The sequence below is a fragment of the Lepidothrix coronata genome, unplaced genomic scaffold, assembly GCF_001604755.1.
Source record: "Lepidothrix coronata isolate B3197 unplaced genomic scaffold, Lepidothrix_coronata-1.0 Scaffold319, whole genome shotgun sequence".
Taxonomy (NCBI): Eukaryota; Metazoa; Chordata; class Aves; order Passeriformes; family Pipridae; genus Lepidothrix; species Lepidothrix coronata.
Window position 1 is genome coordinate 284,136 of NW_016690499.1, and position 27,554 is coordinate 311,689.

The window sequence follows — 27,554 nt, forward strand, 5'->3', positions numbered from 1 at the left end:
AAGAGCATCACCCTTCTCAGATTCAACAAGGCATTTTCCCTGCTGCACTCCCCATCCCTTGAGTGCCAGTCGGCTGAATCACCAGACCCCAACACCACAGCCCCACACCTCGTCCCACCTAAAAGAACCTGAGAAGCAAAAAACACAAGATCTTACTGGCAGTCCTGTTGCAACAATGCTGGTGGTGGACAATTCCAAGGGAGAGGAGCAAGAAGGGTCTGGAGGCAAACTCTCCCACTGTCATGCAGCAAAGCCGATTGGAGGACAGTGTTGCTGGGCTATAGGAGCAAAGATGAAGTAAACTCCTTCGCAAAGGAATCCAGCTCCCGGTTTTTCTTCCCGTTCAGAACCATCCCTTGAGAGAAAAAACTGTATGACCCCTCGAACTATTCTGCTCTCCCTTCGCCTCAGGCTGGCACTGCCAACACACGTGGGATCGTTACACCGATCCGTGGCACGGCTCAGCTCCGAAGGGAAGGGGTTAAGCCAAGGCAGCACAGCCACTGGGGAGTGGAGACGTTAGTTCAAACTGACAAACCCAGTCCTCTGTAAACACAGGGCACAAATCCCACAGAACAGCGGCCATTAGGATGGCTGTTATGGCTTTAGAGCAAGCAAGTCAACGTCCATGCCCAAATCTGCGGGAGGGCACTTACCCCTGACTCCTCATTGCTCTGTGCCCAGAGGTGAGGTGGGAATGCTCCGCCACCAGAATCCGCTGACACGCCGATAAACTTGAGAGAGAAAGACGGCAGGAAAAAGCGGGAGTAGAAAAAGGGGTGGAGGCAAGTCTGACATGTTTGTACAGTGCCTGGTGCACCTAAGCTGCCGAGTTTGATTTCAGGGTGTGGTAGCAGATGGGACACAGAAGCATTCGGCACAGAGAAGCCTCGGAAAACGACATATGCTGAAAGCAGAGCCTCCTGGGACCATCTCACCTTCTCCTCTTTGTCTTCTTTCTTGGTCCCTAGAGGGAATGAGAGAGAAAGAGCTCAGAGTCACACCTGGGCACCCAGTTGTGCTGGGTATTGGGCAAGAACCTTGGGGAGATCCTTTCCCATTCCCCTCCGCCCTTCTTCACCGCCCCGCTCCACTGTGACTTATTAAAGCTCCGCTCCTTGGCTCTTCTCTCTCGGCTCCACAGCCTTGGGGCCAGGAGCTGCTACAGCTCCTAAAGAACCCGCCATCTCGCCCTGTGTTTCAGGACCTGCCACCAATCCCTTGTCTTTCCTGGCAGGAAAGCTTGCATTGCCAGCTCTATGGCTGGCTGTAGAAGAATTCACCCCATTGATTTGCATTGCAGATGAGCAGCACATGACCTGGTGCTTTTCCTTTTGCCCTGTCCTACCGCGAGTGAGTCAGTGCTGCCGGCTCTGGAGTCTGGGATCACCCTCCCATCCCGTTGTGCCTCTGGGTTTCCTGACTCCTGGAAATACTTTCCCCAAATGACTCACGCCCAGCAGGACACCAGCTCCACCACCAGCAGCCTCGGACACAGACACACACAGACACGTAGGTGAAAGGGGCAGAGGGGACAGCGCAGGAGAGGTCAGAGTTCCTGTCAGCAAACCTATCAGCTGCTCTTGCTCCACTGCAAATTGAGAGGCTTCTTGGCCTCTCCAAACCACTAACAATCTTGGCTTAACCCTCAGGTGTTTTTAGGTCCAAAGACCAGAGATAAAAGCCATAAAAATCCACTCCCATGACTTTTTAGGGGTTTGTTTTGGGGTGGGTTTTTCTTGGGGGGGCCTGGTTGTTTGATTTTTGAACTGCCCTTAAAATAAATAACTGACATGGTACAAACAATCATTAGGCTGTCATCATTATTGCTGGGAGTGGCTTGTCCAGCAGAGATGGGCCAGCCCAGTGACCTTTTAGCCTTGTTCCTTCATTCCCATTTCTTTTCCTACCTCTCCATCCCACCTCAAAAGGCTGCAGTATGTTTGTACAACAACCAGGGTCACAGAGGTAGTTGGGATTCACCAGCTCTATGGGGACTATAATGGAGAAAAGAATTCATAGAGAGAACCTAAAGGTAATCCCGGCAGTGGAGCTGATGGTCTGAGGTTCCTAATCCTCATTTCCAGACCTGCCAGCTAAGCTGTGGAAGGGCTGCTTCCTGAGCGTGCAGTCACCACTTCGATGTTCCACTGCAGGTCCCTGCCTGCCACAGCCTGCCACAGAGACCTGAGCTTCCTGCCTGCTCCCTCCCTAGGATGCAGGAAATACTTAGCCAGGTTCCTTTCTGTCTGGGGATTAGCTCCTCCAGGGCAGGCCCCGTACCCAGATGTAATCAAAAAATGAAAGTTCCTGTTAAAAGTAAAGGATAGTGAATACCAGAGGGGACAGCATTCTTTCCCAAAAGGCTGGAACTCCACGGCAGAGCAGCGCGGTGGAGGATCAGAGGGGAGGAAGCTGAGGTGATCCTGGGAGGTGCGGAAGGAACGCGTCAGGGAGCACAAACTGTCCCTGTCATCTGTGCACCAGGGCTTTGCTGCTGTGCCAGGCACAGAGGAGTCACCCACAGCACCAGGGCGTTGGGAGCGCCACAGACAAATGGCATTTACAGTCTCCAAGGAGTCACCCAGGCTTGGAGCTGGCTCCAGATTTGCATGAGGATTGTATTTCCTGGGTTATGTGCTGAGACAGTCTTCTAGAACAAGAGAAGTTCTTTATAAATGGAAGAGCCTGATTTTACTTGTCAAGACACAAGCTTAGATGAAACCAAGGCAGCTCTGAGTCGGTGTGAACCTCTGCTGCCTACAATCTTAATGAAAAATTAGGACACTTTCCAGTCTTTCTATTCACACTTTGGTCCCAGCAGTCCTACACACTTTGAAGAAAAATTTCCCAGTAAAAGCGACGCACCTCTAATTTTCCCCTTCAGCAACTGTTCCTTTATTACACATTTCACTGCTCCTTGCCTGCACACTGCTCCCTTCTTACCTAGAGAATTGCACAAGACAATATAAATAATTATACCGGTCCATGTCTATAAACACAGACCTCCACGCCCCACTCCTCCTACGGCTGCTCTGTGCTGCTCCTCCAGGCCTGGCAGCACAATGCTGCAGGCTACGCTGACTAAAGGCTTGCATCGAGGCCTGCCTGATTTATCTGCCAGCAAAGGCCCTTCCGTGCTCCCTGTCCCCTCCCCAGACACAAAGCAAAGCCGGTGTCAGATCCCAAGTGCTGATCTCAGCTCGCTCCTCACCCTGCCCAGTCACGTCACTGCGCCGGGAGAGCTCCGGGACCTCACGTCCTGCACTGCTGCAGTAGGTTCCATTGAATCCCTGTCCATCTCTACTAGAACACACTTTCGTGAGGAAAAAAACCACTATTCAATGTTTTCCTATTCCAATAGGCAAGACTGGGCACTTCTAAACTTCAAAAGTAAAAAGTCAGAAACACACAGGCCAACTCTACCAGGCCAACTCTCTTTCTTCTACCTCAGCCAGGAGTAATGTACCTGCCCACCTGTCTGGAGCCTGTGGGAACTGGGAAAACTGCTAAGGAAAACTTATTTTTATTCAACAAAGGTTCCGGGAGAAGCCTAACACTAAGGAACAGGAAATCTGATACACTCAGGAAGTCCCAATAAGAACTACAGCAATTCCACCCACAGAGCCAGACCTTCCATCAGGGCTCCACTGAGCTCAGGGATTTTATAGGGGGCACAAATGCTCTTCCACAAAGAATCCCTTTCCTCCTCTCTTTCATGGCTCTGCAAATCCAGAATAAGCTGGTCAGGGAAGTGAACAAAATACACCAAGGATGGGGCCAGAGGGGTCACTAGGAGAAGAGCTGTGTTGCAAATTCACACATCAGCACCAGCTGGTGGGAGGAAGCTAGAGATAGGAATCAAGTCTGGGAGTCTCATAATCACCACATGCCATTAGCCAGGGCTGGAGATAAGGAGGGAGCAATCCAGAGGCAGTTTCGCTTTAACTGAGTGCTCACAGCTCAGCCACCTTCCCCCAAGGCTGTCGGTTCAGAGGGGGGCAGGAGGTGCCAGGAGAGCTGCCTGCATGGCCAAGGCTGGGGTTATCCTCCTGCTCACTATGCATTGCTGCCCTTGTCCAGGGAGTGTCCAGAGATCCCAGCAGGACAAAGCCCTTCCGGCACTCCCACCACAGAGCTCACCCCGTGTGCTTGTAAACTCTCCAAGGTTTACAGTCTAAACCAGGTGGCATTTTTTTCCAGTTCCAAACAAAACACAAATGCACCAGAGCTGAAGAGATGGAAGTTGGTTTAGCCAGAGCACACTCAAATCTGCCAGGGCAGTGGGGAGCTTGGAGTCCCTCTTCACCATATGCACATTCCAAACACAATCAGCCTGGGTCACATGGACAAAGGAAATTTGTGCTGCTTCAGGCTCTCCTTGGGTTACAGCCAGGTTCTCCTGGGCCAAGCAACTCCAATGGTGGAACAAAGCACAGCCAGCAAGGAAACAGCACAAGGAAATTCTGCCAAACTGAGAACACCAGAGGCAAGAATCACAGAGTCCTAAAGGTTGGTTGGAGAAGACCTCCAAGATCATGGATTCCACCCTTCGACCCAGCACCACCTTGTCACCCAGCCCAGAGCACTGAGTGCCATGTCCAGCCGTTTCTTGCACACCTCCAGGGCTGGGGACTCCACCACCTCCAGCCCCTTCTGATGCCTGACCACCCTCTCCATTAAGTGAAGAAAGCAGGTTAAGCTTAAAGAGAGTAAGGAAACAGCAGACTTTAAAAATGTCAACTCCCGCTCTGGTGAGAAGTTGAAGTTAAAGCCCAAGAAGATCACCTGAACAACAGCACAGGCTATTTTGCTACTGGTTAAATTCCTGTGGCTTGGTAGACGTTCCCTGCAGATAAAATCAATACAGCTTGGATCACAGCCACCTCACACCTCTTCCAGATCTTTTACTTGCAAAAACTGCACACACTCATTTGGTTATTACAGAAGTAACGTCACGCTCCACCAGACAAGCCTGTGCCACCCTCTACAAAAGGTGCATCTGCTGCTTCCCACAGAAGTCAGGACGATCAGTCCTGCAATGGCAGCATCCCAGCAGAAAGCCGGCGTTGCCTACAGATTCCCAGGTCACCTTGGGAAAGTCACTCTGCAGGCTGGTAAAACGACTGTGACAATGCTCAACTCCCCCACAACAGAGGCGGCTTAATCTGTTGTTTTTCCAAGCAAGCTACGATCCTTGAGGATGCTATAGAAATGCAGATTGAAATCCCTGGCTGGCAGCACAGGAGCACAGACCCAGCCTCTGTCCCCAATAACTAGGTCAGTCAGCTATCACTCCAGAATTAACCAGAATCCAGCAAATTCCTGGTGGCCAAAATAACGGCAGCACAAGTCTAACACCCTGTGCTGACATTACTCACCCTCTACCTCTGGGTACATTCGAACCCAACTCTCAAGAGCTTAGAATAATTGGAGGGTTGGAGCTTATGCTTGTCAAAATCCAGGCACGTGGCTCCATGCAGCACAGGTTTCCCATCCCACTTGCTTGTGGAGGCAGGGAACAACTCAGCCTTAGGCAGCTGAAGGCATTCAGCCCACCTCAGGAAAATCAGGAAGCTGCACTGCTAATCCCGTGCCAGGGAACGGGTGTCACAGCCCCTCCCAGCAGCAGCCCCCTGGACAGCAGGGGCAGAAGGGGCCCTTGCCCTCCAGTGCTGTATGGGAGCTTATCTGGGGGGAAGGCTGGTAGAGGCAGGGCAGCTGTTGGAATAGAATCCGAGGAAGAGAAGAAAGGAAAGGGTGATTATTGCGATGGGGATGAGTATCCAAAATGCATCTCAACCCCCTGCCAGGGGATGAGTATTCAAAACTTACTTCAACCCTCTCCAGCTGCCAAGGCTGGACCAAGCACTGGCTTTCCTCTCACTGGAAAGGAGATGGGTGAAGAGTTAAACGTGTGGGGGGGATGTTATTATTATTACTATTATTTATTTTCAGGCTCTGTTTTTTTCAGCAGCCTGGCCTACAGTTCAGCAGCCACAAACCTGCAGTGCAGGAACTGGACCTGCTTGTTCTGCCACTGAAAGCAGCTTGTCCCAATGTTGTACCCTTGGTTTCCCTTGGCTCCACAAGCTGTGAATGCTCTGCAGTCCTCAGGAGGGGTTGGAAAGGATTAAGTGGTTATAATCCCCACTCAGAGATTTATTGATATAATATAGAAAAATGGTAGCTGTGACATCCTTGTCTGGTGCTCTTAACTGCTACAACAGAGGAGAGAGAAAAAGTTCATTTCTACCTCCCATAAGAGCGATTTTTGGTCTCTTCTGACAGTAGTTACAGAAGCCTCTCATCTTCTTTATCTTCAGCAATCTCCTCCAGCCTTCATTTGGGCTGGAATTTATAAGAGCCTCAATCCCAGCCTAAGACAGCGTGAGGTGCTGGTTGCTCTGGGACACAGTTTCAGCAGCACACACAGTAAAGCTCCAACTGCCACTTTCTCCATTAAAAATAAGTTTCACAACTACCCAAAGCGTGTGTGCAACTATTAATGTTGTCAGATCCCACAGTAAGGAACTGAAACGTGCACTCAAGTCAGGCAATGCCTGTTCCAGAGGACAGGCACCCCGTGATTAATGGAGGCCAGGCTGGGCACAGCCACAGTCCTCCTGAGCACACGGACCTGCTGGCTCCTGGCAGAGCAAACATCCTTCCTTTGGAATGAGCCTGGGCCCTGCTGGCTGCTGGGAGAGGGGAACCATGGTGGAATAACTCAACCGGAATCCTCTCCCACATGGCACCAGAAAATAATCCACTGAGACGTGTCTATTTATATCTATATAAACATTAAAGGAAAGCTCCACATTCTGAATTATAATAATTCAAGAAGGAGCAACATAAAACATAGTAGTTTAAACTGTAAATAAAATGTAATGTTTCCCATTCTGCACATTTAGAGATTCTGAAGATGGCATTGTAAAAATAACTGAAAAACTTCAGTTCATCATCTGCTTCATCATTCCTCAAGCTACTAATTCAAAACTACTTTTATTGCTCATGTGCTCTCTGAAGTGCCAAATAAATTTTACAAGCAAATGAATTCAGAAAAAAATACGTTCAAATAAGTATTAAGTTAGTTCATTTGCACATGTGACCTTTGAAAACATTCTTGTTAACGCTCAAAATGAGCATTTTCTTATTTAGGTCTTCAGAACTTTGATGAAAACTGAAAGCCTGGGGTAGAGTTGTGAACAAAGATTTGTTACAGAAATACTTGAGTAGTTATCTGGAAAATTCCTTCATTTCCTTCTTTAAACTGGGACTGCCATTTGCTGAAGGTACAGCCACAGCCCACCACCCAGACCACCAGTTACGAGTAGCCAGACACAATTCAGGTGACCCTGAGTTCTACGAGACCTTTTTAAAAACATGCCTTTAAATGGCACAGGAATAAAAGGCAACGTTCCCTAAATAAGTTCCTGGCTCAGCTTTACGTCACTCAGCTGCTGTTCGGAGACGCTTTGGGAGAACATATTTAGAACTTGGAAGAGAGCACAAAAGCCCAAAGAGCTTTGCAAACTCCCCATTTGGGAGTGAGCAGCAGAATTGCTATGTTCTTCCCTATTAACACCGGCCAGTATTTTCTAAGAAAGGGTCAGAAATCAGGAGGTTGCCTCAGTAGCAGTCGCAGACAGGAGCATCTTATGGCTGATGAGGTGCTACAGGACCTGAACTACGTGTGACATTAGTTATTACATTTACGTTTCTAAGGAAATAAACAGCACACATTTTTCATTTTATGGCCTGTATACTGCAGAGCAGCAGCTGGGTTTGCAGTCTGATTTCCCCCCTCTCCCTGCACACTCAGAGCTCTGATCCCTGCAGATTCCCTGTGAGTGTGCCCGAAGTGGACAGCTTGCTACAGCAGGAACAGCTCAGAGGCCACTCCCCAGAGACTTCTTCCCAGAGTCAGCCCTAACAGCTGTTCTGGGGGTGCAATCCAAAATCCCTTGAAAGCAGAGCTTTTTCACTGACTTCCACAAGTGCTTCAAAGATCCTGATTCTGAGCTGTATGTTACAGGAAAGAAGTTAATTTCTAGCATTGTTGTAGGCAGTGATGTACTTTCTTGGCCAGGGCCCAAAGTACTCATTATAAAGTGTAACACCCTACTTAATTCTTCCACAAGCCAGTCATAAGGCTACTATGAATTTTAATGAGCATTGAATCAAGACCCAGATGGTTTTTTAAGCCAAATTATCCTGTTCTTGGTTATTTTAAGATCTGTGTAGAGCCTTCTGGCCAGCGCACATATTAACTCCTCTGTTCCTGGTCCAGATTAAGGAAGGACTTTCACACCTCTTCTCCCCATCTAAGCCCAGCTCTCCAGTTTTGCTATAAAGACCCTCAGCTCCTGCTGTGCCTTGAGAAGTCACAGATTTGAAAGAAAACTCCAAGGCTGACACAGGTGGGGGAAAAAAGGTATCCAGAACAGATACCTGTGGCAGAAAGAAGAGTCAGAAGGCCAGAAGGGCACCACTAAGGTAGCCCTGACACCACAGGCAGCCCAACTGAACCCGTTCTCAGGGGAAAACCAATCAAGCTGAGAGACATCAAGTTGACATGATCTGTTCACAGTCACTGCCTCTGCTGAAGCTGCTGGGTACATCTGCTATCTAGTTTGAAATGATATGTTTCATTTTAACAACTAAACCATCTTTCCTACACGTGGTGTTTCACCTCTCCACAGCACAGCAGCAGGACACAGGCCTGGCCAGGGGATGCTGCTGCAGGGCCTCAGCTGGGGCTGCACCAGTGACCCCGCTCAGAGCTGGAGCGGGGCTGCACTCACTGCTCAGGACCAGGCTGCTCCAAGCCCCAGCTGGCCTCGCTTGTGGGGCTTCTTCTTTTTGTATTCTGAGACTATTTCCCTGCCCCCGCCACCAGAACCTTGTCTGGTAAACAGATGGACATCACAGAAACGAGAAGCATGACATGGAAAGGGTAACCCAAACTGAAATGCAGCATTTATGCAAGCCAGCTATGGAGAAGAAATGCTGTTATGTCACTGAGTATTAGTCAGGAGTGCTTAATGAGTTTATGCTATTTAACCACCTCATCAAAACGGGCATCACAGCTTGAGGAATGCAGGCAGAGCTCTGAGATGATTTCACAACTAGAAATGAGGAGTGGGAGGGAAATAAGGAAGATCAAGATGGTTTAAGGTCCTTTCTTGCCTCCACTTGCATGACACATGGCTCAATTGTCCCAAGTCTGGCCTGAAGTACTTATTTTTAGTCCACTGCAAACACCCTGACTGAGCAGCAGGAGTGCAAGTGCCACACTGAACTTGCCATCGTTCACTACAGCAGCTCAGGAGCTCGACCTCCAGCTCTGGGCTGGGATTGCCAAGTCCAGCTCAGGAGCTCNACCTCCAGCTCTGGGCTGGGATTGCCAAGTCCAGCTCAGGAGCTCGACCTCCAGCTCTGGGCTGGGATTGCCAAGTCCAGCTCAGGAGCTCAGACAGCCCAAGAGTCCCAAACAGCTTGTGCTTTAACAGGCTTCGGTCCCTTTTGACTTGAACCACATTTGAACTTCTTAGCAGTGAAAAATCCTTCTACCCTGTTCCTATTCCTCTGAGCAATTGCACACAGGCCCCTCATTATTACATTACTGTAATTTTGTCTCTGACATTCCCCCAAGAGGAATTACTCATGTCCTGCTATTATTTATTTTACTGCTAAGAGCCTGGGTTTTAGAAGTAGTTTTAATTAAATACCAACCCTCCTCCTCAATTAGGATCACCTTTATCTAGCTTGCTCTACTTTGCATTCTTCAGCAGCATCACTTGTTTCCTTCTGTTGATCCCTCTCTGGAGCTGCAGAAAGCCTCCCTCTCCCATGAAATCCTATCAGCCAAAACACAAGGTTTTACCCATGTAAAGAACCATTCCATGCTGAACACCGGTTATGCAGAATTCCAACCTAAAATGATGTCAAGTGACACTGCCAAGAGCAACAGCACCTTCCATAGCCCCCCAGATCCCCAAGCTGCTGTGCTGTCCCATCCACCAGCCCACAGCTTGTGGCTCCTACTGTCCCTCTTTGGTTCCCCTGCTCCTCTGGGGCTTTGCTCACACTTTGCTCCCCTGCCCTCTGATGTTGTGGTTTTCTTGGGCAGTTTGAAGTGCAGCGTGTCCACCCACTGGGTAAACACCTCTTCAAAGCCTTTGCTGACCCTGGATCATGAATCAGATCACAATGTATTCCAGGCTTCAGTACGCAGCATTCTTGGAAGCTGCTCTACATGAATGTTTCAAGAGTCATTCATTCATGCTCCCCGAGCGACAGAGGCAGAACGGATGACTCCTGCCTGGGAAGTTGGCAGGAATACCCTCAACTACTTCCACCCAGTGGAATCCAACTGCAGCACAGCATCCAAGCGCGTTGGCTGCTCCAGTGCCTGGCAGTGGAGCCAGCCCAGGGTTATGCAATGGCTGCGGGCACCGGCCCCTCCTGGCACAGACCCCTGGCTCCACATGGGCACAGGTGCCCTTCCCCGGGCAGCCTCACCCCTCCCAGAGCACAAACCTCCCTGAAGGCACCGCTCCAGTCCCCCCAGCCTGGGGAAAGGAAGAGGCAGCAGCCAAAAGCATTTTCATTTCACTCCTCACAGAGTCGACAAGGCTTTTTCCAAGAGTTTACAGACTACAGTTACTTCCCTAAACAGAAGGTGGATTTGCTTTTATGGGCACACATACTATTCCTTTCCCATGGGCAAAAGAGAACTGCATACATCTATCAGATCCATCAGTGTGCAAAGGGAAGATGTGGACACTCTGCCTTGCACTTCCAGGCTCAGCAAGTGCATTCCTCCCAGGCTCCAGCACCTCCACTGGACTTTCATCAAGGACTGTAATTTACCCCCCACAACCTAAGCACACAACTCTCAGTCTGGAGGGCTCCCAGCTAGGAGGAGTTTCAGTTTATGGTTTATACTGGGCAGGAGGAGATGATTACACAATTTTTAGATGTTACCAGGTATTTTTCAGAGCCATCTCTGTACATTCAAGGTATTTTTTTCCTACCTTAAATAAGGTTTTTCCTGCAGCTGGGACAAGGACCTCTCCTCTGGTCTCTCCACAAATAGTTTTCAACAGCAATGAACTGGTTGTTCAGGTGCCATTCAGATAGGGTTTTTTTAAGCATCTATCTCCTTTCTCTTGCTTTCACCAACATTTCTTCAAACCGTGCCAATTAAAAACCTTCCAGTTCAAGGCAGGAACCATCATTTTGCCTCCTACAGGACAACAAATACTCTATAAATGTTTAAAACCACTTAATAAAATTAATAAACCATAAGCTGATGTCTATTTACTACATTTTACTTTCATTCACCTACTGTTGTACAACGCCCATTATTCTGCTATTTAAATACATGGTTTAGAGGCACAGTCAGGCATTCATTCACCACTAGAACACAGGCAGGCACACGGCAGTGTTAAAAAACATCCTCCCTCACCCCTTTCTTAAGGCTTCAGACCTCAGAAAATTAGTTCTTATTGGCCAATTTAAATTTTCAGCCTAAAAAGGGAGTGCCAGAGACAGATTTATTTCAGTTCTACAGCTTGGGGAGGTAACAAAATGTAGAAATCGCCTCAGTTTTAGAGTTCAGAACAGTGGACCCTGTTGCCCCATCTACCTCCCACAAGAGCAGGCTTACCTTGAAAAAAAGATCCTGGAGAAATACTTCTGGAGTGAATTCAGTCCCTTCTTCCTTCTAACTGCAGGTTACTGCTTGTCTTAAACATGGGAAACATCCCTTGCTTCAGGCAAAAATTCTCAGCAATTTCATCTGAAAGCTTCTCCAGAAAGCTCCTCCTGCACATGCAAACCCCCAGCTCCAGCTGTGTCCTGCCCAGCACTGGCAGCGATCCCAGTGCCCCCCAGCCCTTGTCCTGGCAGGCAGCACAGGTGGCAGCACACTCAGGGAAGGTAAAACAGCCTCACAGTGATCCATTCCATTAAACCTCGCTCCAGCTGAGGAGATCTCACTGCAGACACGTCCCCTGGCAGGATGCTGGGATGCAGTGAGTCAATGTTTTCTGGGACCTTTCTTGTCGTGGGCTGATGCTGTGAGCTCAGCAGAGAGGATGGCACAGTGCCTTGAGTGGCATTTTGCACAAAAGGCAAGAGCAAGATACTCATCAATATTTCGGTGTGTAAAGACTGTGCATTTCCCCTCAACCAAGCCTGGAAATCACAGGCTTGGCTTCACACTGGGATGGGGAGGGAGCTGCAGTAGCAGAGCCTCACTCTGGGACAGTCTGTGGTTCAAGGCTCCTGGGCCCTGCAAACAGCAGGCCATGACTGGCAGGTGCAGTGCTACCCCGTCACAGAGTTCCTTCCCAGGGTGGGGAGTGTTGCCTTGCCCCTCTCTGGATGCCAGGACTCGGGGAACCTTGGACAAGTTACACCAGACCAACGTGTGTCCCGCTGTGTCACAAAAACACCAACTCTAATACAAGGCTGACACCTCTGCAGGCTAAATTTCAGCACCAGGTCTCCTGGCACCCTGCAGAAGGAAGGGAAACTGTTCTAAGGCTTCAGACTTCATAGGTGTGTAAATGAGGACGGATTTATGAAGCTGATTGGAGCAGCTGGAACCATTACGTTCCTGCTCCTCAGTCCCAAGTGGAAACCAGCAGAACCCAATGCTGTAGTCAAGGCAGCAAGTGCAATGGCTTCCCCCACTGCAGCTGGGTCAGAAATCAAGTCAAGACCAGCAGGGCAGCCAGTGAGGCAATTAGGTGTTTTCCACAGGTATCTTGATAAAGAAGCCAGTTATTTACAGCTTTCTGGCATGTCAGTCACTTTAGTATTTCCTGAACAACAATTCAGAAAGGAGATGCACTTTTTTTTTTTTTTTTAAGATGGAGGTGTTTTATCCAGAGAACTCTCTTTTCTTGCTTTTGGAGTTGGCTTCCATTTCCCCCGTGGATAACCACAAGCACATTTTTGTGAACATTAGGTAACAAGAAAGCCTGCTGCTAATTCTTTCACATCAGGGCCTGAGGAAAAATGCAAACTGTCGGGTCAAAGCTAAAAAACAAACAGAAAAGATGGGAGGGGGAAGAGAACAGGAGTGAGAAAATAACTCAGGAGTGAGTCAGCCATGCTCCTCCTGCTTAGTCACCTGTAGTGCTGCTCTCCAGACACATAGGAGATGGGGAATAAGATGCCTGCCTGCCTTCCACCTGCCTCCTCCTGACAGGGACTTACACAAAGAGGAGATGGGGCAGAGCTCTGGGAAACAGCCATTCCAGGGGACAGTTTTCCGGGGCAGCAGAGCTGGCAGGAACCTCCTCGCTGCTGTTTCCCACCCCCTCCTGTTGCCCCTGCACTATTTCTCAATTAACTCATCTCAATTCAACCTGTTCATGTGCTGGTTTGAGTTCCTCTGGCAGTGCCCTGCAGTTTTGCTATCAGAGGGGGTTGCCATGGAGAAGAGGGTGATGTCACTGACACAAAAAGCACCAAATTTACAAATACAACAGGAACGGAGCTATTTATAAAAAAGCTGCTTCTCTCCCCCCACTCTTGGCTGGGGTGGGTGGAGACAAAGGCAGCAGATCCATTCCTGATGTTTCTGTCAACAAGTCTCAGAAATTAATTTTCTTGCTAGAAAATATCCCCAGCCCATCAAAGTGCTGAATGCTGCCAGCTTTGGGACTTCATTCATTAGAGCTGGATTCAGCTTTCCAGCTCCTCACTGCTTTTGAGGGCAAATAACTGTGTCTGTGTAGTAACTTCTACCCCCAAAAAACTCTGCAGCATCACTGAGATACACCTGTGGGAGGACAGAGCCTGGCTTCTGGAGTCACAGAGAGCCTGGCTTCTGGAAAGGCTCTGCAATAACTCCTGGGATCACAGAACATGCAGGGCTGGAGGGACCCCGAGGGGCAGGGTGCAGCTCCTGGGACTGGCTGCCTTGGCCCTGGCTATGGGGTTGCCACTGCACATCAACACAACCCTCACAGAAGGAAACATTTAGCACATATGAAAACTACAAAACACAGAAGAGAGAAGAAATGGAGGATTATAAACTTAGACAGAAACAAAAATAATAATTTTAAAATGCTCTTGGAATAAAAGGATGGTTTAAGACCAGTTAAGCTACCATAGACATCAAAAGAGTGTTATTTATGTGTATGGCACCCAAACCAAACATGCAACCATCTATCACACCGAAACCTGACAGGAGAGTGACATCCCACAAGTTGGATGCTAAGAATTATTCACCAAGATACAGGTCAAGGCCCAAAATCCAGTGTAAAAGTTAAAAAACCCCTTAGGTTTTCAAAGAAAACAGCTTGGATCTTGGCAGCTGGTGGAACAGCTACACTCCAGCTTAAACAACAGCACCAGGCAGAGCAATGGTTTCCCTCTCTTAGTCTCTGGATACTAATCAATACCAAACCTGTTTTGGTGCCATATTACTGGTTGCATTGCACATTTCTACTTCCCAAAACCACCACTGTGGCAGGGAGAAGTTTCCAATCCCAAAGCAGGTGAGGAAAAGCAGCAACTAAGTGTAGTGTTACCTTGGTTTTATGAGCCATTTCTCCTCTGCAGAAGTGAAAAATTTATAAGTATGCATATGTAGGTAAGAAAATATACCTAAAAGTACAATACCAGTTTTATAAATGAGCAAACCCAAGCTTCCATGACCTGTCCAGTCTCATGCAGAGCCAGGAGCAGTGGGCAGGGGAAGGTTTGTCCTCAGTCTGGAACCCTCTTTGTCTCAATAATACAAATTTAACAAAACTACAAAAGCATTACAAGGGCTTTGCTAAAGCATCCACAGCTCAGCACCCAACAGGTTGGCTTTTACTGTAATGAAATGGTAGGAAAAGTCAGGAGAAGCAGGGCTCTCATCTCTCCTTTTTAGCATGGCCAACTACTCAAACAGCATTTCCTAACTTGCTGTCTCCCATTTCAAGAGGACCAGTGTGTAACTCTTTTCCATAAGCCTCATCCAATGCACCAGTGTGTTCCTCCTCACACAGCAGTTGTTCTGCCTTTCCCACTCCACCCACACTGCTGAGCATCCTGTAGGAAAGGCTGGGGATGCATCAGGAAAGATCACCGTAGAAACCACAATAAAGTTTAAGACAGTGAAGAATGTGCTATACAGTGAAAGCCCACAGAAACTTAAGCTTGTAATTGAGAATGTTCTGATGTGTGGACATATGTACTGCTGACTTGCATAAAGGCCTCCTCAGCTCAGCTGAAAGGAAGGAAAACACCATTTTGGACTTGGTGCATGGAGCACGTGTAGAGCAGAAATGAATGCTCAGAGATGCAGTGAAGGTGGCTCCCATGTTCAGCTGTGTGGGAATTGTGTGTTCAAAGAGCTGAGAATGGGATCATAGAGAGTTTTCCATTGTTGTCCAACTCCCCAAGTGAAAAACGTGCTTTTCCAGGACATAAGGAGGAATAATAACTTTTCTAATTGCATAAAAATGGACTTTTCCTGTTACACATTGCCCATGTTAAGCAAATCAGAGACTGCCTTAACAGCTAAGGGTAAGGTTTCTGGTTCTGGCTAGTCAGGACTCCTCCCAGCTGACACTTGTTTTACATCTTGATAAAAACCTGCTGCTTTTAGACAGGATCTAAGCCAGAGTTTCTAAGATAAAAGACTGCGGCTCCAGTAAATCTGCATGAGGAAAAGCTGTTCCTAGTTCTCCTACAAACAGCAGGAGCAGGGAATGTGCCACTAAAACAAGGGGTGCCCTCTGCCATTGTTCTCTCAAAGGGTATCAGCTGGGCTGGGAACCAAGGGAACAGGCTCAGGAGAGGACAAGTTGCAGCCAGTTCAGTTCACACAGAGGTGAAGCACCAACCCAGGCTGGCTCTTCAGGAGCAGCTGCAGATGGGGCAGAACAGCCCAGTGCCTTTGCTGGTTGTTTTGACCAGATACTAAGGGAACACACCAACAAGCCACATTCACCACTGAATTCTGCACTATTCCAACATTTTTCCCTACAAAATGATTCCTGAGTGAATGATTACACAGAGTACCACACTACATCAAAGTATATGACTAGTGTAGCTTCAAGGAACCACAGAGCTCGAGATCCTGAAAACTGAGGAGAATCCAAAGCACTGGGAAAACAACCATCAGCTCAGGCCCAGAACCTGAACAGTTGCCTTTGTGTCCCTCAGGTGCTGCTCCTGCTTTGTAAATCACACTGTCACACCAGCTGGAGCCACGGGATCAATAATTAAATAGCTCTGGATAGTAATTATTACAAAAGGAGAGTAGGAAACAACCATTTATAGAACCAACAAAAGGAACAACATTTTTCCCCAGTCTTACTTAGTGACCTCAATATCCACATGTTGTTTAATAATTTAAAATGTTATGGAAATGAAACCTTCGTATTTCTAAGTTTCCAACCATGGCATTCTGCTGGATTAACCAAGCAGAGGAGCAATGAGTGTAAAACACTAAGAACCCAGAGGATGAAGCTGGTAAAGTGTCCTTTATCCAGCTTTAAGGGCAGTCTGTATAAGCACAGTTAATGTAAATGCAGTGCCCATAGCCCCAGGCTAAAGCAGAGACTCTAACCAGCAGTTCTGCAGCCCACAGCCAAATAACTCTCTTGGAATAAGAACTCTCATCTTCTGTACACAGGTTTCCTCAGGGGAAATCACCGGGCACAGCCTGGAGCACAGCACCTCAGGAGCTGCACTTCAGCCCCAGGTCATTTGGAATATTTATTAAGTGGGAAATCAGCAGCAGCCCAGAGGAAAGGTTTAGAATTACTTGCTGACACACATGCAGGAGGGGTGATTTGTCTACTTTGAATAACAGAATCATTAAGGCTGGAAAAGACCTCTAAGAGCCCAACCACTGCCAAGCCCACCACCAAACCACGTCCCCAAGTGCCACCTCTATATATCCTTTAAATCCTTCCAGGAATAGTGACTCAACCACTTCTTACTGAGGGTGCCCCAACACCCTTCACAGATTCTCCTCAGCCCTCCTTTTGTTGTTTGTCCCGTTGCTTTTATGTTTTTACTGCAGTACCCAGGTTAAGCTTTAACTGGGCTTTGGCCCTTCTAGTGTTCTCCCTGCATAACCACACAAGATCCTTGTAGCCCTGCTGAGTTTCCTACCCCTTCTAGTTCATTTTGGAAAATCAAAAAGCCAAGTATTACCTGCTAGCACAAGGCCAAGCTTACACCTCTTGATCAGTATAACACAGACCTCAGGCTGGGAAAGTCTCAGATAACTGCACTCAGAATATATCTGTTAAGTTTTATCAATTATGTCAGATTTAGGATTTTAAATCTAAAAATCACATACCTTTTGAGACCAGCAGATGACGAATGCTCCTCAGCCTTCCTTGAGCTTCCTTACAACGATCTCTTCAGGGGTCAGGTGGGTGCCAGCTCACAATATATTTAACTATGTGCAGGTGTACCTTGGAAAGTCGTTAGGTTCTGTCCCACCATTGGTGGTTCCACTCCCTGGCACTCAGGGGTCACCTGGAGCACCTGTGTGTGGGCACTGGTTCCCCAGGAGCCCTAGAGACAGTGGAACCAACTTCTCCAACCCCAGCTGCAGCTCCAGAGCTTAAGGGCAGAAAATGGCTCACACCTGTGGGGTTTGCCTCACCCACAGCTCCCTCAGCCCCCATTTTTTTATAGGTAGCATATTTTTGTGGCTTAGTGACTTCCTGCCATTATTTCTAGACCCCTTTCCACTTAACACAATAGAGTGGACATTAACAGCTTGATTCTCTCACTGCTTCTGAATCAAAGCACTTCAAGACTGCAGAGATCTTTCAGACATCCCTGTTGTATCTCTGGTCAAGTTTTTTTTCTCAAATAACCTGGTACAACCATGATCTATTCCTTGGATTTACTTTCCTTGGTGCACTTTTATGTATATAACAGTGTATTAAAACTTGCTAGAGCTCAGATTCCATCACCATATTGTTTTGTGATAACCTGACTAGGACTTGTACACCCTTCACACATTTCACCCTGCCAGCCACCCCCTGAGGCACTTCCTGTCATCCCAGGATCTGTAGTTGCCTCTTTTCCTTAGGCACTGCTAAGACAATTTTTATCTCCAGGTATCTCATGGGCAAGGCTGGTCTCTCTCCTGTTTCGTGACAAGTCTGTGACAATCCCAGCCTGTGAGAGCATCTGCCTGTTACACAATGATTCAGAAGTGATGCTTAGGAAAAGCTTTGAAGGTTGGAGGCAGAGTTACTTGAACATACACAAGGATGTCAAAAGACCTCCCTGCCCTCCTGGTACGTGTTGGTGCAATGAGCTCGTGGGCTGGGGGAGCAGAGACTTACCTGTGTGGAAGAGAGGCAGAGTTTCACTGGAGTAGAACAGAACAACCAGCACAAGAGGTGACTGCTCTTTGTTATCCCTGCTCCTCCCTCTGGTATTTGTGTGTGTTTATTACAGCCAGGGTTATAAACACTGCTGTGTTTATTTTACAGGACTTGGGGGCAGTTTTGTGTTGTCTGGGACATACATGAAGACTAACTGATGAGGGGCAGGCTTATTACACGGAGAAGGATTTAGCACACTTCTTGTTCAGAAAGAAAACAGGTGCCAAGTCAACATCAAAGTAATAGTAGAGGATTGCAGCTTTGAAATACATCTCCTTATAGACAAATAGGTTCACTTACAGCTTTTAAAGACCTTTGCTGAACTTCTGCTGAGAGCTCTTATCTGTGCATTCAGGCTGTTCTCAAAGGCTTTCTGTCTGAGTTAGACGTGGTGAAGTTGTTCTGTACTGGCTGGAAACATGTCTTGCCTCAGAAGTCCTTGGGGTGAGCGATACTTGCTTAGCAATGTTCTCTTCCTAAGCTGCCTGGTTTTCAGACCTGTGCTGCAGGATATAAACTCAAACAGGAGGAAGTGAAACCCCCCCAGATTTTGTCTAAAAGGCAAAAGTTAGAGGATCAGCAAAAGAAAATAAATTTCAGCTAAAGAACAAACATGCAATGTTTTTAGAGCTTGCAGAACTTAGCTATGCATTGGACTCCTTGTTGCTCTACCAGTGATCTTGGCTCTTAACTCTGGCTAGAGACAAATCATTATTTATCTGCGTGCTCAGTACATGACTTATCAATGACTTGTACTACAAGAAGCATTATTTAAGGCATTAATGGACCAAAATAAATTCTTCTGCAGCACTTTACATTAGATATTAAAGCTGGTCTATCAGGGCATTTAGGTCCCATTCCTGACTTACAAGAGCATATAAAAAAAGGCATTAAGAAGCTGGGAGAGGAAAAAGAATACAGGCCAAAGCAAGAGGAGTAGTGCTGGAATACGCAGAAAAAACTGGAAACAAGGTGGCTTGTAGCCATGTGAAAAAAAACCAGAATTAAGTTCCAGAACAGAATTTGGAGACAACACAAACAGGACAATCAACAGAACCATAGCTGGACAATTGAACCAAATGAAAGAACCCAGCCAGTCTGGCTTTCCAGGGAGAATAAAGTTCCTGGTGAAGCAGTTGTGTGCTCTCACTTTCATGCGTGGCAGAAGCTGTGAGGAAGTAAATGCCAAGTCTGAGGAGTTTCTCTGCATTTAAAGTACATAGTACGTTGGGTTTGGATCATGTAAATTCTGTTGTCTTGAATAAAATGAAGCCTTTTTATTGGTTTCAGTAATAGAATGTATAAAAGGTTAACACAAATATCTATCCACAAAACCTCGCACAAAAACCTGCAAACACTTCACTTATGGCAAATTGAGACTTCAGGGAGATTTCTGGAGGATGCTCAAATCCAATCAGGAACTGCAGCCCTTGCAAAAGTAAACAAAATGCCTTAAGAAGCCAAAATTAAGTGTGTGGCTTTTCCACTCACGTCTTCATCTACTTTTTCTTATGACAACCATCCATGAGAGCACATTCCAAGCAGAACCATCCAGGTTATGTTCCAGTGTCCAGGAAATGCCACGTGGTTAGGAGCCACCAAACGGGGGGCTCTTGTATCCAGCAGCCACAAAACATCCCCAGCAGCTCCAGCACTAAACCCAGTCTTTCAAAACCATCTGACAGCAGTGTTTAATGTGACTGAGTTGCTCTCAAAAGACAACTTTATTGATCAAACACTAATTGAAAGGCCAACTGAACGCAGGACAAAGCCATTCCAAAGAGCGCGGTGTGAACCAGGTATGAAACACATCTTGAAGGAGCTGTACAAGGGCTTGGTCAGACATGACAAACAATTTTCTCTGGCAAACTGCTCAGACACAGGTTAACCTCCTAAGCCTCTTAAGTGATCTGGGCACTGATGCAACAGAAACATCCTTTAGCAAGTCCCATGTGAAGCACCGCAGACACGGCTGCAATCGCTGTCATGCTTACATTGGAAAAAAATAAATAAGAAATCAACAACAAATTCTTCTCTATAATACAAGGTGTGTTTGTCCTCTGTGAAGTCACAGGAAGTTCTAGAGGAGGAAGGTTACTCCCAGGGCAGCTAAGGACTCACAAAGTCGTTCTTGGAAACAGCTGTCAAACATGTCACCAATTTCCTCTCTCAACTCCCGCAGCAGAGGCGCTGTGGACTTACCACCTGCATTCAGAACTCTCCCAAAAAGTTTACTCCAGAAATCACTGTCAACAGTCCTAAAACAAACAGAGCAGTGTTCAGTGGAACAGTACACACACACACACAAACACACACACGTCTGTCAGGGTCTGCATTTATATTCAGCACTAAACATCCCGGGAGATCCACCCTGAAATAGCCATTCCAGTCAAGGCAAACTAGGAATGTGTTGTTCATTGCATGTGCATGGGCCCCTTGCTCTTTCCCCAGTAAGCTTCTGGATAGGAATCACACACATCTAAACCCCCCTGTTTGTGCTGTTACCTCTTTTAGTGCACCTGAGCACTGTCCCCATTCACACTGAGCCACAGCACTTGGCATTTAAAGGAGTTACCAGGAACAGTTTTGAACCAACAAACTTGGCAGAATCCTTTCAGGAAGAAGAGGCAGAGGTAAATCTTTTTTCCCCACTTGCAAGCTAAGTTAACAAGGCAATATTAAAGGAAAGCTACAAGAGAAATAAAATAATTTTTTAAAAGGTGTTTTACAGCCAGTTTTACTTTGTTTTTTTCCCAGCCTTCCATCTGCCAGAGTTCTGTATAGATAACATTTCAGAGACAATTCACAGGAATAAATCCCCTCTCTCCCAGATGTACCCACACAACATGAATAAAAAGGTTAAGTGACTCATTTAAGTCTTGGCAAACTGATATCAGAGCTAACCCTTTGTTCTTCAGTCTTGCACTGCTACTGAGTACTGCAGCACTTTCTCCCCCGAGCCAGGAGGTACAGTGGCTTGGGAACAAACTATCTGCCTCTGCTTTATATAAGTGACTCACCAAACAGCAGCAGCCAGAGTCTCGGAAGGAATCCAGCCTGTACAATTACACTAGTAACTCTTATATTTGCTAAAATAATTAAGTCATGCAGAACCTAACCCAGCAAAAAATATGCGAGACTTGAGGCCATTTTCTTCGTGGGCTTAGATGAGTAAGAGGCATAGCAGAAGAGATTAAGTGTTGGTAAGGAGGTCTAAGGAGTTCAAAAGTAAGGAGTAACAAAAAGAGTCCTAAAAATTCAAACACAGTTTCTATATCCTACCTCACAAACTTGCACAGATGAAGTTTCCTAAAACAGTATAGCAAAAATAGAAAAACTAAAAAGACTCTGGGAACTGAAACATCCCCAAATCCATTCTTTAATAATGGTAAAACCCCTCCCCTGAAAACCAGGCTGCCAGCCCTCTAGTGACACTCGGAGATGAAAAAAGCAACTTGATCAGAATTACATTCACCTTTCCCTAAATCTCTATCACTTTCAGAAGCAAAGCGCAAGACGGGATGGAAAAGAAATTCCTTATAACTCCCAAGTTATGAACTGATGCACCCAGGTGAGCAATGAGCCATTCCAGCCTGGTTCCAGCTCCACAGAACTCATGCTCAGCTTCTTCCTTCATCTCCTCTAATCCTTTCCAGGTCTCACTCCTCTTCTGCCCAAGTCTCCCTCGAAATTCTACCTCTATCAGAATCGTAATTTTTTTGATCCAGTGTCACCAGCTTTTACTGCAATTCCTTTCCAATTGACCCCTCCCCTCCAAACTCCAGCCCTATCCTTCCAAATTCAGACTTACTATTCCTCCTGCTCCAGTTATCCCAACTTTTCCCATACCCACATCCTGATCAGGTCCCCAACACCATTTTCCAACCTTCTCAACTCAGGCCTTGTGTGGTTTCATCTGCAGTAGCTCGGTTTAATCTCTTGCAGAATTAAAAAAGAATCAGTTAGAAAACTAGTAAAGAAAAAAAAAGGGCATTTCCCCCCTGTACACAGCAGCCCATGAGGCTTTTTCCAAAGGCTGAGCACAACCAGCTCGGAGGTGTGAGCAGTGCAGGTTGCTAGGGAACTGGACAGCTCCACACTGGCACAAGGTTTCCTTAAGGAAGTGCTTTCAGGAGTGTATCCACACAGGCAGTGCAACCAGTATCCGTGACCCTGAACACAGCAATTGCTGTCCTAGGGGGGAGAGTTCTGGAAAATCCTTATGAAATGCCAAGGCAGAGGATGCTGCAGGATGTGACTAAGAACATGAACAAGTCTAAGAACCAAAAAAGGGCAGAGGAAGGCAGAGCAATCTTAACAGCCAAAACACGTGGCTAAAAGAGAGCAGTAGCAATTAATACCTGAGGACAAACAGCAGCTTCCAAAAAGAAGCTGTTTGCACTTGCATCTTAAATGACAGTTGTAAATTCTTTTCCTTCCTGTGCACGTATATTGTTTCTGCTACTGCTACAGACAACCCTGGCCTCAGTGTCTCAGCAGAATGAAAAAAGAGCAAACCAAACCAAATCCACTCCCAGAGCAACATGCTCGTGGGATCTTTTCTTTCCCCTCACCACCCACCCACTTATCAGCTTTTCCAAGCTTGGGCTGTGAGGTGCAAAGAGAGAGACTAAGGCAGTGTGGTCCGAAAGGATGCAAAAAGCAAAATCATCTTCACTGGACTGTTCGTATTCAGCTTAAAATTGTCTCCTAAGCACTGAGGCCACCAGTGAACAAGTCCAACAGCTTCACAGTTTCAGTCCCCACAGTGCTAACACTTTTTGGCAGCAACAGCCCCAAGTTGCATGTTCTAAGCTCTGAGGATGGTACCACTATAAGGAAAATGAAGTTAGATGTCTGTTCTTTCCCAGCAGCCTCCTCTGCAAAAAGACTTACTTTGGTAAGTTTTGGCTGATTTTCCAGATGGAATTCTCCTGATAGACCTGGATATGATCCCCAAACAGCATCAAATGGACTATATCTGCAATGCCAACCAAGTCTACCTGGAATCACAACAAACATCACAAAGTTCAGTGCCTGTCACTTTCTGCAATCCATTACAGCTTTCTGCTTTTGGTGCTTTCACACATTTAAGTCTGGATTGGTCTTTGCACCAGAACCTTCCAGAGACTGTTAAGCAAGAAAACTTCAAGAAGTAAACTTCTGGTTTTATTGTAGGTTTCTAGATAAATACAGTAGTCACAGACACTCAACAGTGCTGCTAGACCCCTTCACTTAATGCCAAAGATTCTATCAGGTGTCAAATTCAGTATTTACTGGTCAGAGCTTTCCACAGCACTTGAAAATTGCAGCCTAAGGAAATAGATTTTTGCAAAGGAAACACAGAAACTAAGATGTCCTGCTAAACAGAGACTCACCTGATAAGGAAGAGAACTTGCTGCCAGAAGCTGCTGCCCATGAGGGGTCTGAGATATGGGAAAGCTGTTGCACGAGCTCACTCGAGACTGCAACCTCAAATCCAGACTGTGAGAGAAATCCACCACCTTCAGAGCACTCGCCATGTCCTCGTTAGCAAAGGCATCACAGATCCTGAGCAGAGGAAGCATGTGAAGCACAAGACAATCCAACAAACTTTTTCTTTCTGTAATTAATTTAACAGTGCAGTGAAGGTGAGTCTTAGCCATGTCAATGCTCCCCTCTGATGGCTGCCTTCAGAACTGCTGCAAGGGCTGCCCCTGGACAGGAGCAGCTGGCAGCTGGGAGCCAGGGCTGACACTGGAGTCTCCAGTGACCCCTGGGAAAGGCCAAAGAGTTGAGGATGCTGCTGTTTTAATATTGGTCACAGTTATCCAAGCACAGTTTGTGCAATAGGACAATAGTGCAGTGCTTAGCACTCACCCCTCTCCTTCAGGATCTCAGAATGCTTCATACAAAAATAATTAAACTTGATAATGCTTTAACAAACCTTTCCTGGTCTAGAGGCGAGGGAGGACAAACAAGAAGGGCAGGGAGGAGTATCTGTATCAAGGACTGCCAAGCCAACAATATCCACAGACCACAGCTCTCACTACTATTCTTCTTACAGATTTGTGTGCTGAGCACATTTTTTAATTTATACTGTGCACTTGTCCTTTAGTTATCTTAAAAAACCCAAACCACTATCCTAACTTTTTGGCAGCTGGGGTTGTTTTATTTGCCACAGAGAAATCCAGCAGAAGATATCCAAGCCCATCAAGCCACTATTAGATCAGTGACTTCCAAAATAGGATGCAGCACCCTAAGGCATGTGCAAGACAACCCATTGTAGGGTGTGAAGAAAATATAAGAACTCCAGTGTGTATGTATGTAATTTACAATTAAGTAAATAATATAAATTAATAAAATAATCACAAAGAAATTCTAAATAAAAAATCTTGGGGGTGTGCATATTAGATGACTGCAAGCTCTAAGTAAATTTAAAGTTAATAGCTATTTATAACGTATCAGGGATAACTAAGAACAGCCTCAGTGAATTTATGTAATGGAATTCTACCTGATTCATTAGACATTCTGGTTACTGGCTTCCCACACTTAGTTCACAGATCACATTCCATGGGATATGAGACTTTGTTAACATAATATGGGAAAGAGCTTCAAGAACAAATCTAGATCTGTGCATCAAGGGACAAGCTGGACTGCGGAGGAAGCTGAGCAGTCTGTTTAAGGGTGTCTGGATATTCCAGTCCCACCTGTCCTTTGTCTTCTAATTCCCTGGTTTTCAGATATGTAAAACCAAAGGCAAGTTACCATATCCAGTTAGAGGTCCGGTGCACTAAACGTCCAGTAAAGTAGAAGCTTGAAAACACAGGCAATAGCAACACCATTTTGCTTAGCACAAGTTTTACAACATCACTGTGTAAACCTTCTATAGAAAGGTTTATTCCTAAACAAAGTGTTTTCACTGTTTCCAGAATACGCTGCAGCCTAAAATACCTGGACTGCAAAACCAGTACCCCAGCTAAGGAGGAGAAATGAGAGCAGCACGAGAGCTGTAGCTGCAGTGAGTGTTCTGTACCCCCATATCCACACACAGACACAAACCTGTCTCCCAGAAAGAACACCTCTGGTCTCAGATCTCCATGGACAATCTCAGCCTTGTGCAGCTTCTCTACCACACCCAGAAGATTATAAACAACCAGGAAGACGACTTCCTCAGTGATGGACTTGCGGCCACGGATAACATCCTGGAAAGAGACAGCAAACATGTATCTCTGTGCCATCCTACCTTAGATTAGGTCAAGTATTTATAGCTCACCTTTTTTTTCATTACTCATCTGTACAGAGATAACAGTCCCACCCTAAATTCAGTATAATCAGATTTTGCCCATGATCAGCCCACACAGAATTACAAGAGCCATGAGCTCCTAGGAGACATTATTATTATTCAAAAGTGGACAAAAGATCAGGAGGAGAAAATTGAACTCAAGATTGAAATCACTATTTAATTTCTATCCTATTTATACACAACAATTCAAAATGCACTCACAAGACTTTATTTAAAATGTAAATCCTTCAGCAAGACATTAAACTCTATGACCTTGCTATAGCAGATGGGAACTTATTGAAACAGGTGAAGTTAAACAACAGTTTTAGGTGCAAATCTTGTTTGGAATAACATGTGGTTCTTGGCTCAGGTCCTTTATCATTCACAAAGACAGAAAATGTGAATAATTTCTTCAGGATCATCTTCTGAGAAGCACATGATCTACGGATGAGAAACCAAACCCAAGGGAGGCTATAACAGACAGCCCGGATTTGCATATGGATAAGACCCAGAGGATCCAGATTGCAGGATTAACCAGGGGAAGCTCTTCAGCCAAAGTCACTACTGTGCCCAAGCAAGAGTCCCTGTGTCCTCCAGCCTGTACTGACCCCGAGCGTGAAGCGGTTGATGTCCCTGTGCACCACGACACAGCCATCCCGGTACAGGTGGCAGCTGCAGCTCTCGCTGAAGCTCTGGTCAAAGTCAGCCTTCAAACGCCTCTGTAACTCAAGGGTGATATAAAAATCCCAAGGCACAGGCTGAGAATACACCTACAAGGTACGTAAAAAGAACATTTATTTTTGGAATAAAATGAAAATTATTCATCTTCATATTCTTCTCATCTTTTTTTTTCCCTCTCCCACTTTACTAAGGAAGACGTTTTCCACAGCCAGAAACTTTTAATCTATACCCACAATTAGAAATAGGACTCAAAGTAGCAAACTTCATGTATGGAATTCAGAAAAGAAGGCCAGATTTACTACATTTTATGTATTAATGGATGAGATTTTACCATTTCACAATTCTTGTACAATAACCATCGTATGTGTTACCTTTATTGCAAATCCCTTTGCATCCAGCTGGAAAAGGTTGGCTGGAACGGCAAAAAACATTTTGTATTCTTCATTGTTCCAGTATTCCCATTTGATGCAGTAAGTCTCATGCCCTGGATCAAAGTTTACATTCATGAGCTGTCACAGCAGAACCACAGTTCAACCCGACGAGAACACAAACAGCTCCCCTGCACTGCAGAGGCTCTGGCACACCTACCCAGCTCAATGTCCTTCTCAACCTCCATGCCAGGCAGAGCTCCAGGCTCCAAGTAAAAATCTGGAGAAGCAGCCAGTGATTCTGGCACAGGATCCAAGAGCTTTTTATGCTGCTCAGCACTCCCCAGGAACTGAGCCACATCATCCCCTATGAAGGCAAGGAACAGCAAGGTGAGCTGGAACTCAGTAATGAGTCTCTGCCATTGGATTACCTCTGTCAGTAAAAGTACCCCGGATACTGGAAGCTTTCTGTCCGCACTCTGATTTACTGTTCACCTTCCAGCAAGTCAATTCACCTCTTCCCAACAGTTTGTGAAGTGAATGTGACACTCCTCTTTACAACCACCTCACAGACTCACGTCTCAAGGAGTCTCCTGTAGCATCATGCAAAATATATCTTCCACAAGAGACAAAGCTCTGAATTAATTCAGCCACAGCAGAAGTCAAACTCATTCTGCAAATCAACACTCCTTGTTTTAAATCTATGTCCAGAGTAAGTGATCAGTTTAGGATTTTCAAATGAAGGGGTTTAGTGAAATTCAGTCCTTTAATTACAGCAGAGGTTTTATGGAAGAAAAGGAAAACAAAGTTGGACTCCAACACTGTTGCTCACTGCAATATTAAAAATTTCATGGCTTTCAC

At 46.2% G+C, this 27,554-nt stretch overlaps 2 protein-coding genes across 9 annotated transcripts in view; both read right to left on the reverse strand.

Moving 5' to 3' along the window:
• PAK6 (p21 (RAC1) activated kinase 6) overlaps positions 1–12,720 on the reverse strand; it is a 38,842-nt gene extending 26,122 nt beyond the window's left edge. For 6 of the 8 annotated variants that reach the window (XM_017837991.1, XM_017837985.1, XM_017837983.1 and 3 more), the window contains exons 1-4: positions 11,678–12,720; positions 11,043–11,254; positions 657–967; positions 157–278 (exon numbers count right to left, since the gene is read on the reverse strand). The gene's annotated coding sequence lies outside the window, so the exon portion shown is untranslated. Of the gene's footprint in view, positions 1–156; positions 356–656; positions 968–11,042; positions 11,255–11,677 lie in introns of all 8 variants that reach the window. The other 2 variants (XM_017837982.1, XM_017837984.1) reach the window with 2 other exon arrangements.
• A 122-nt stretch (positions 12,721–12,842) lies between these two features.
• The window catches only part of BUB1B (BUB1 mitotic checkpoint serine/threonine kinase B), a 27,911-nt gene continuing 13,199 nt past the window's right edge, over positions 12,843–27,554 (reverse strand). Inside the window, exons 9-15 of the mRNA XM_017837970.1 lie at positions 26,914–27,182; positions 26,697–26,809; positions 26,253–26,414; positions 25,422–25,564; positions 23,759–23,930; positions 23,277–23,383; positions 12,843–20,638 (exon numbers count right to left, since the gene is read on the reverse strand). Coding sequence (XP_017693459.1) covers positions 20,461–20,638; positions 23,277–23,383; positions 23,759–23,930; positions 25,422–25,564; positions 26,253–26,414; positions 26,697–26,809; positions 26,914–27,182 — 1,144 coding nt within the window. The 3' untranslated portion in view covers positions 12,843–20,460. The remainder of the gene's footprint in view (positions 20,639–23,276; positions 23,384–23,758; positions 23,931–25,421; positions 25,565–26,252; positions 26,415–26,696; positions 26,810–26,913; positions 27,183–27,554) is intronic.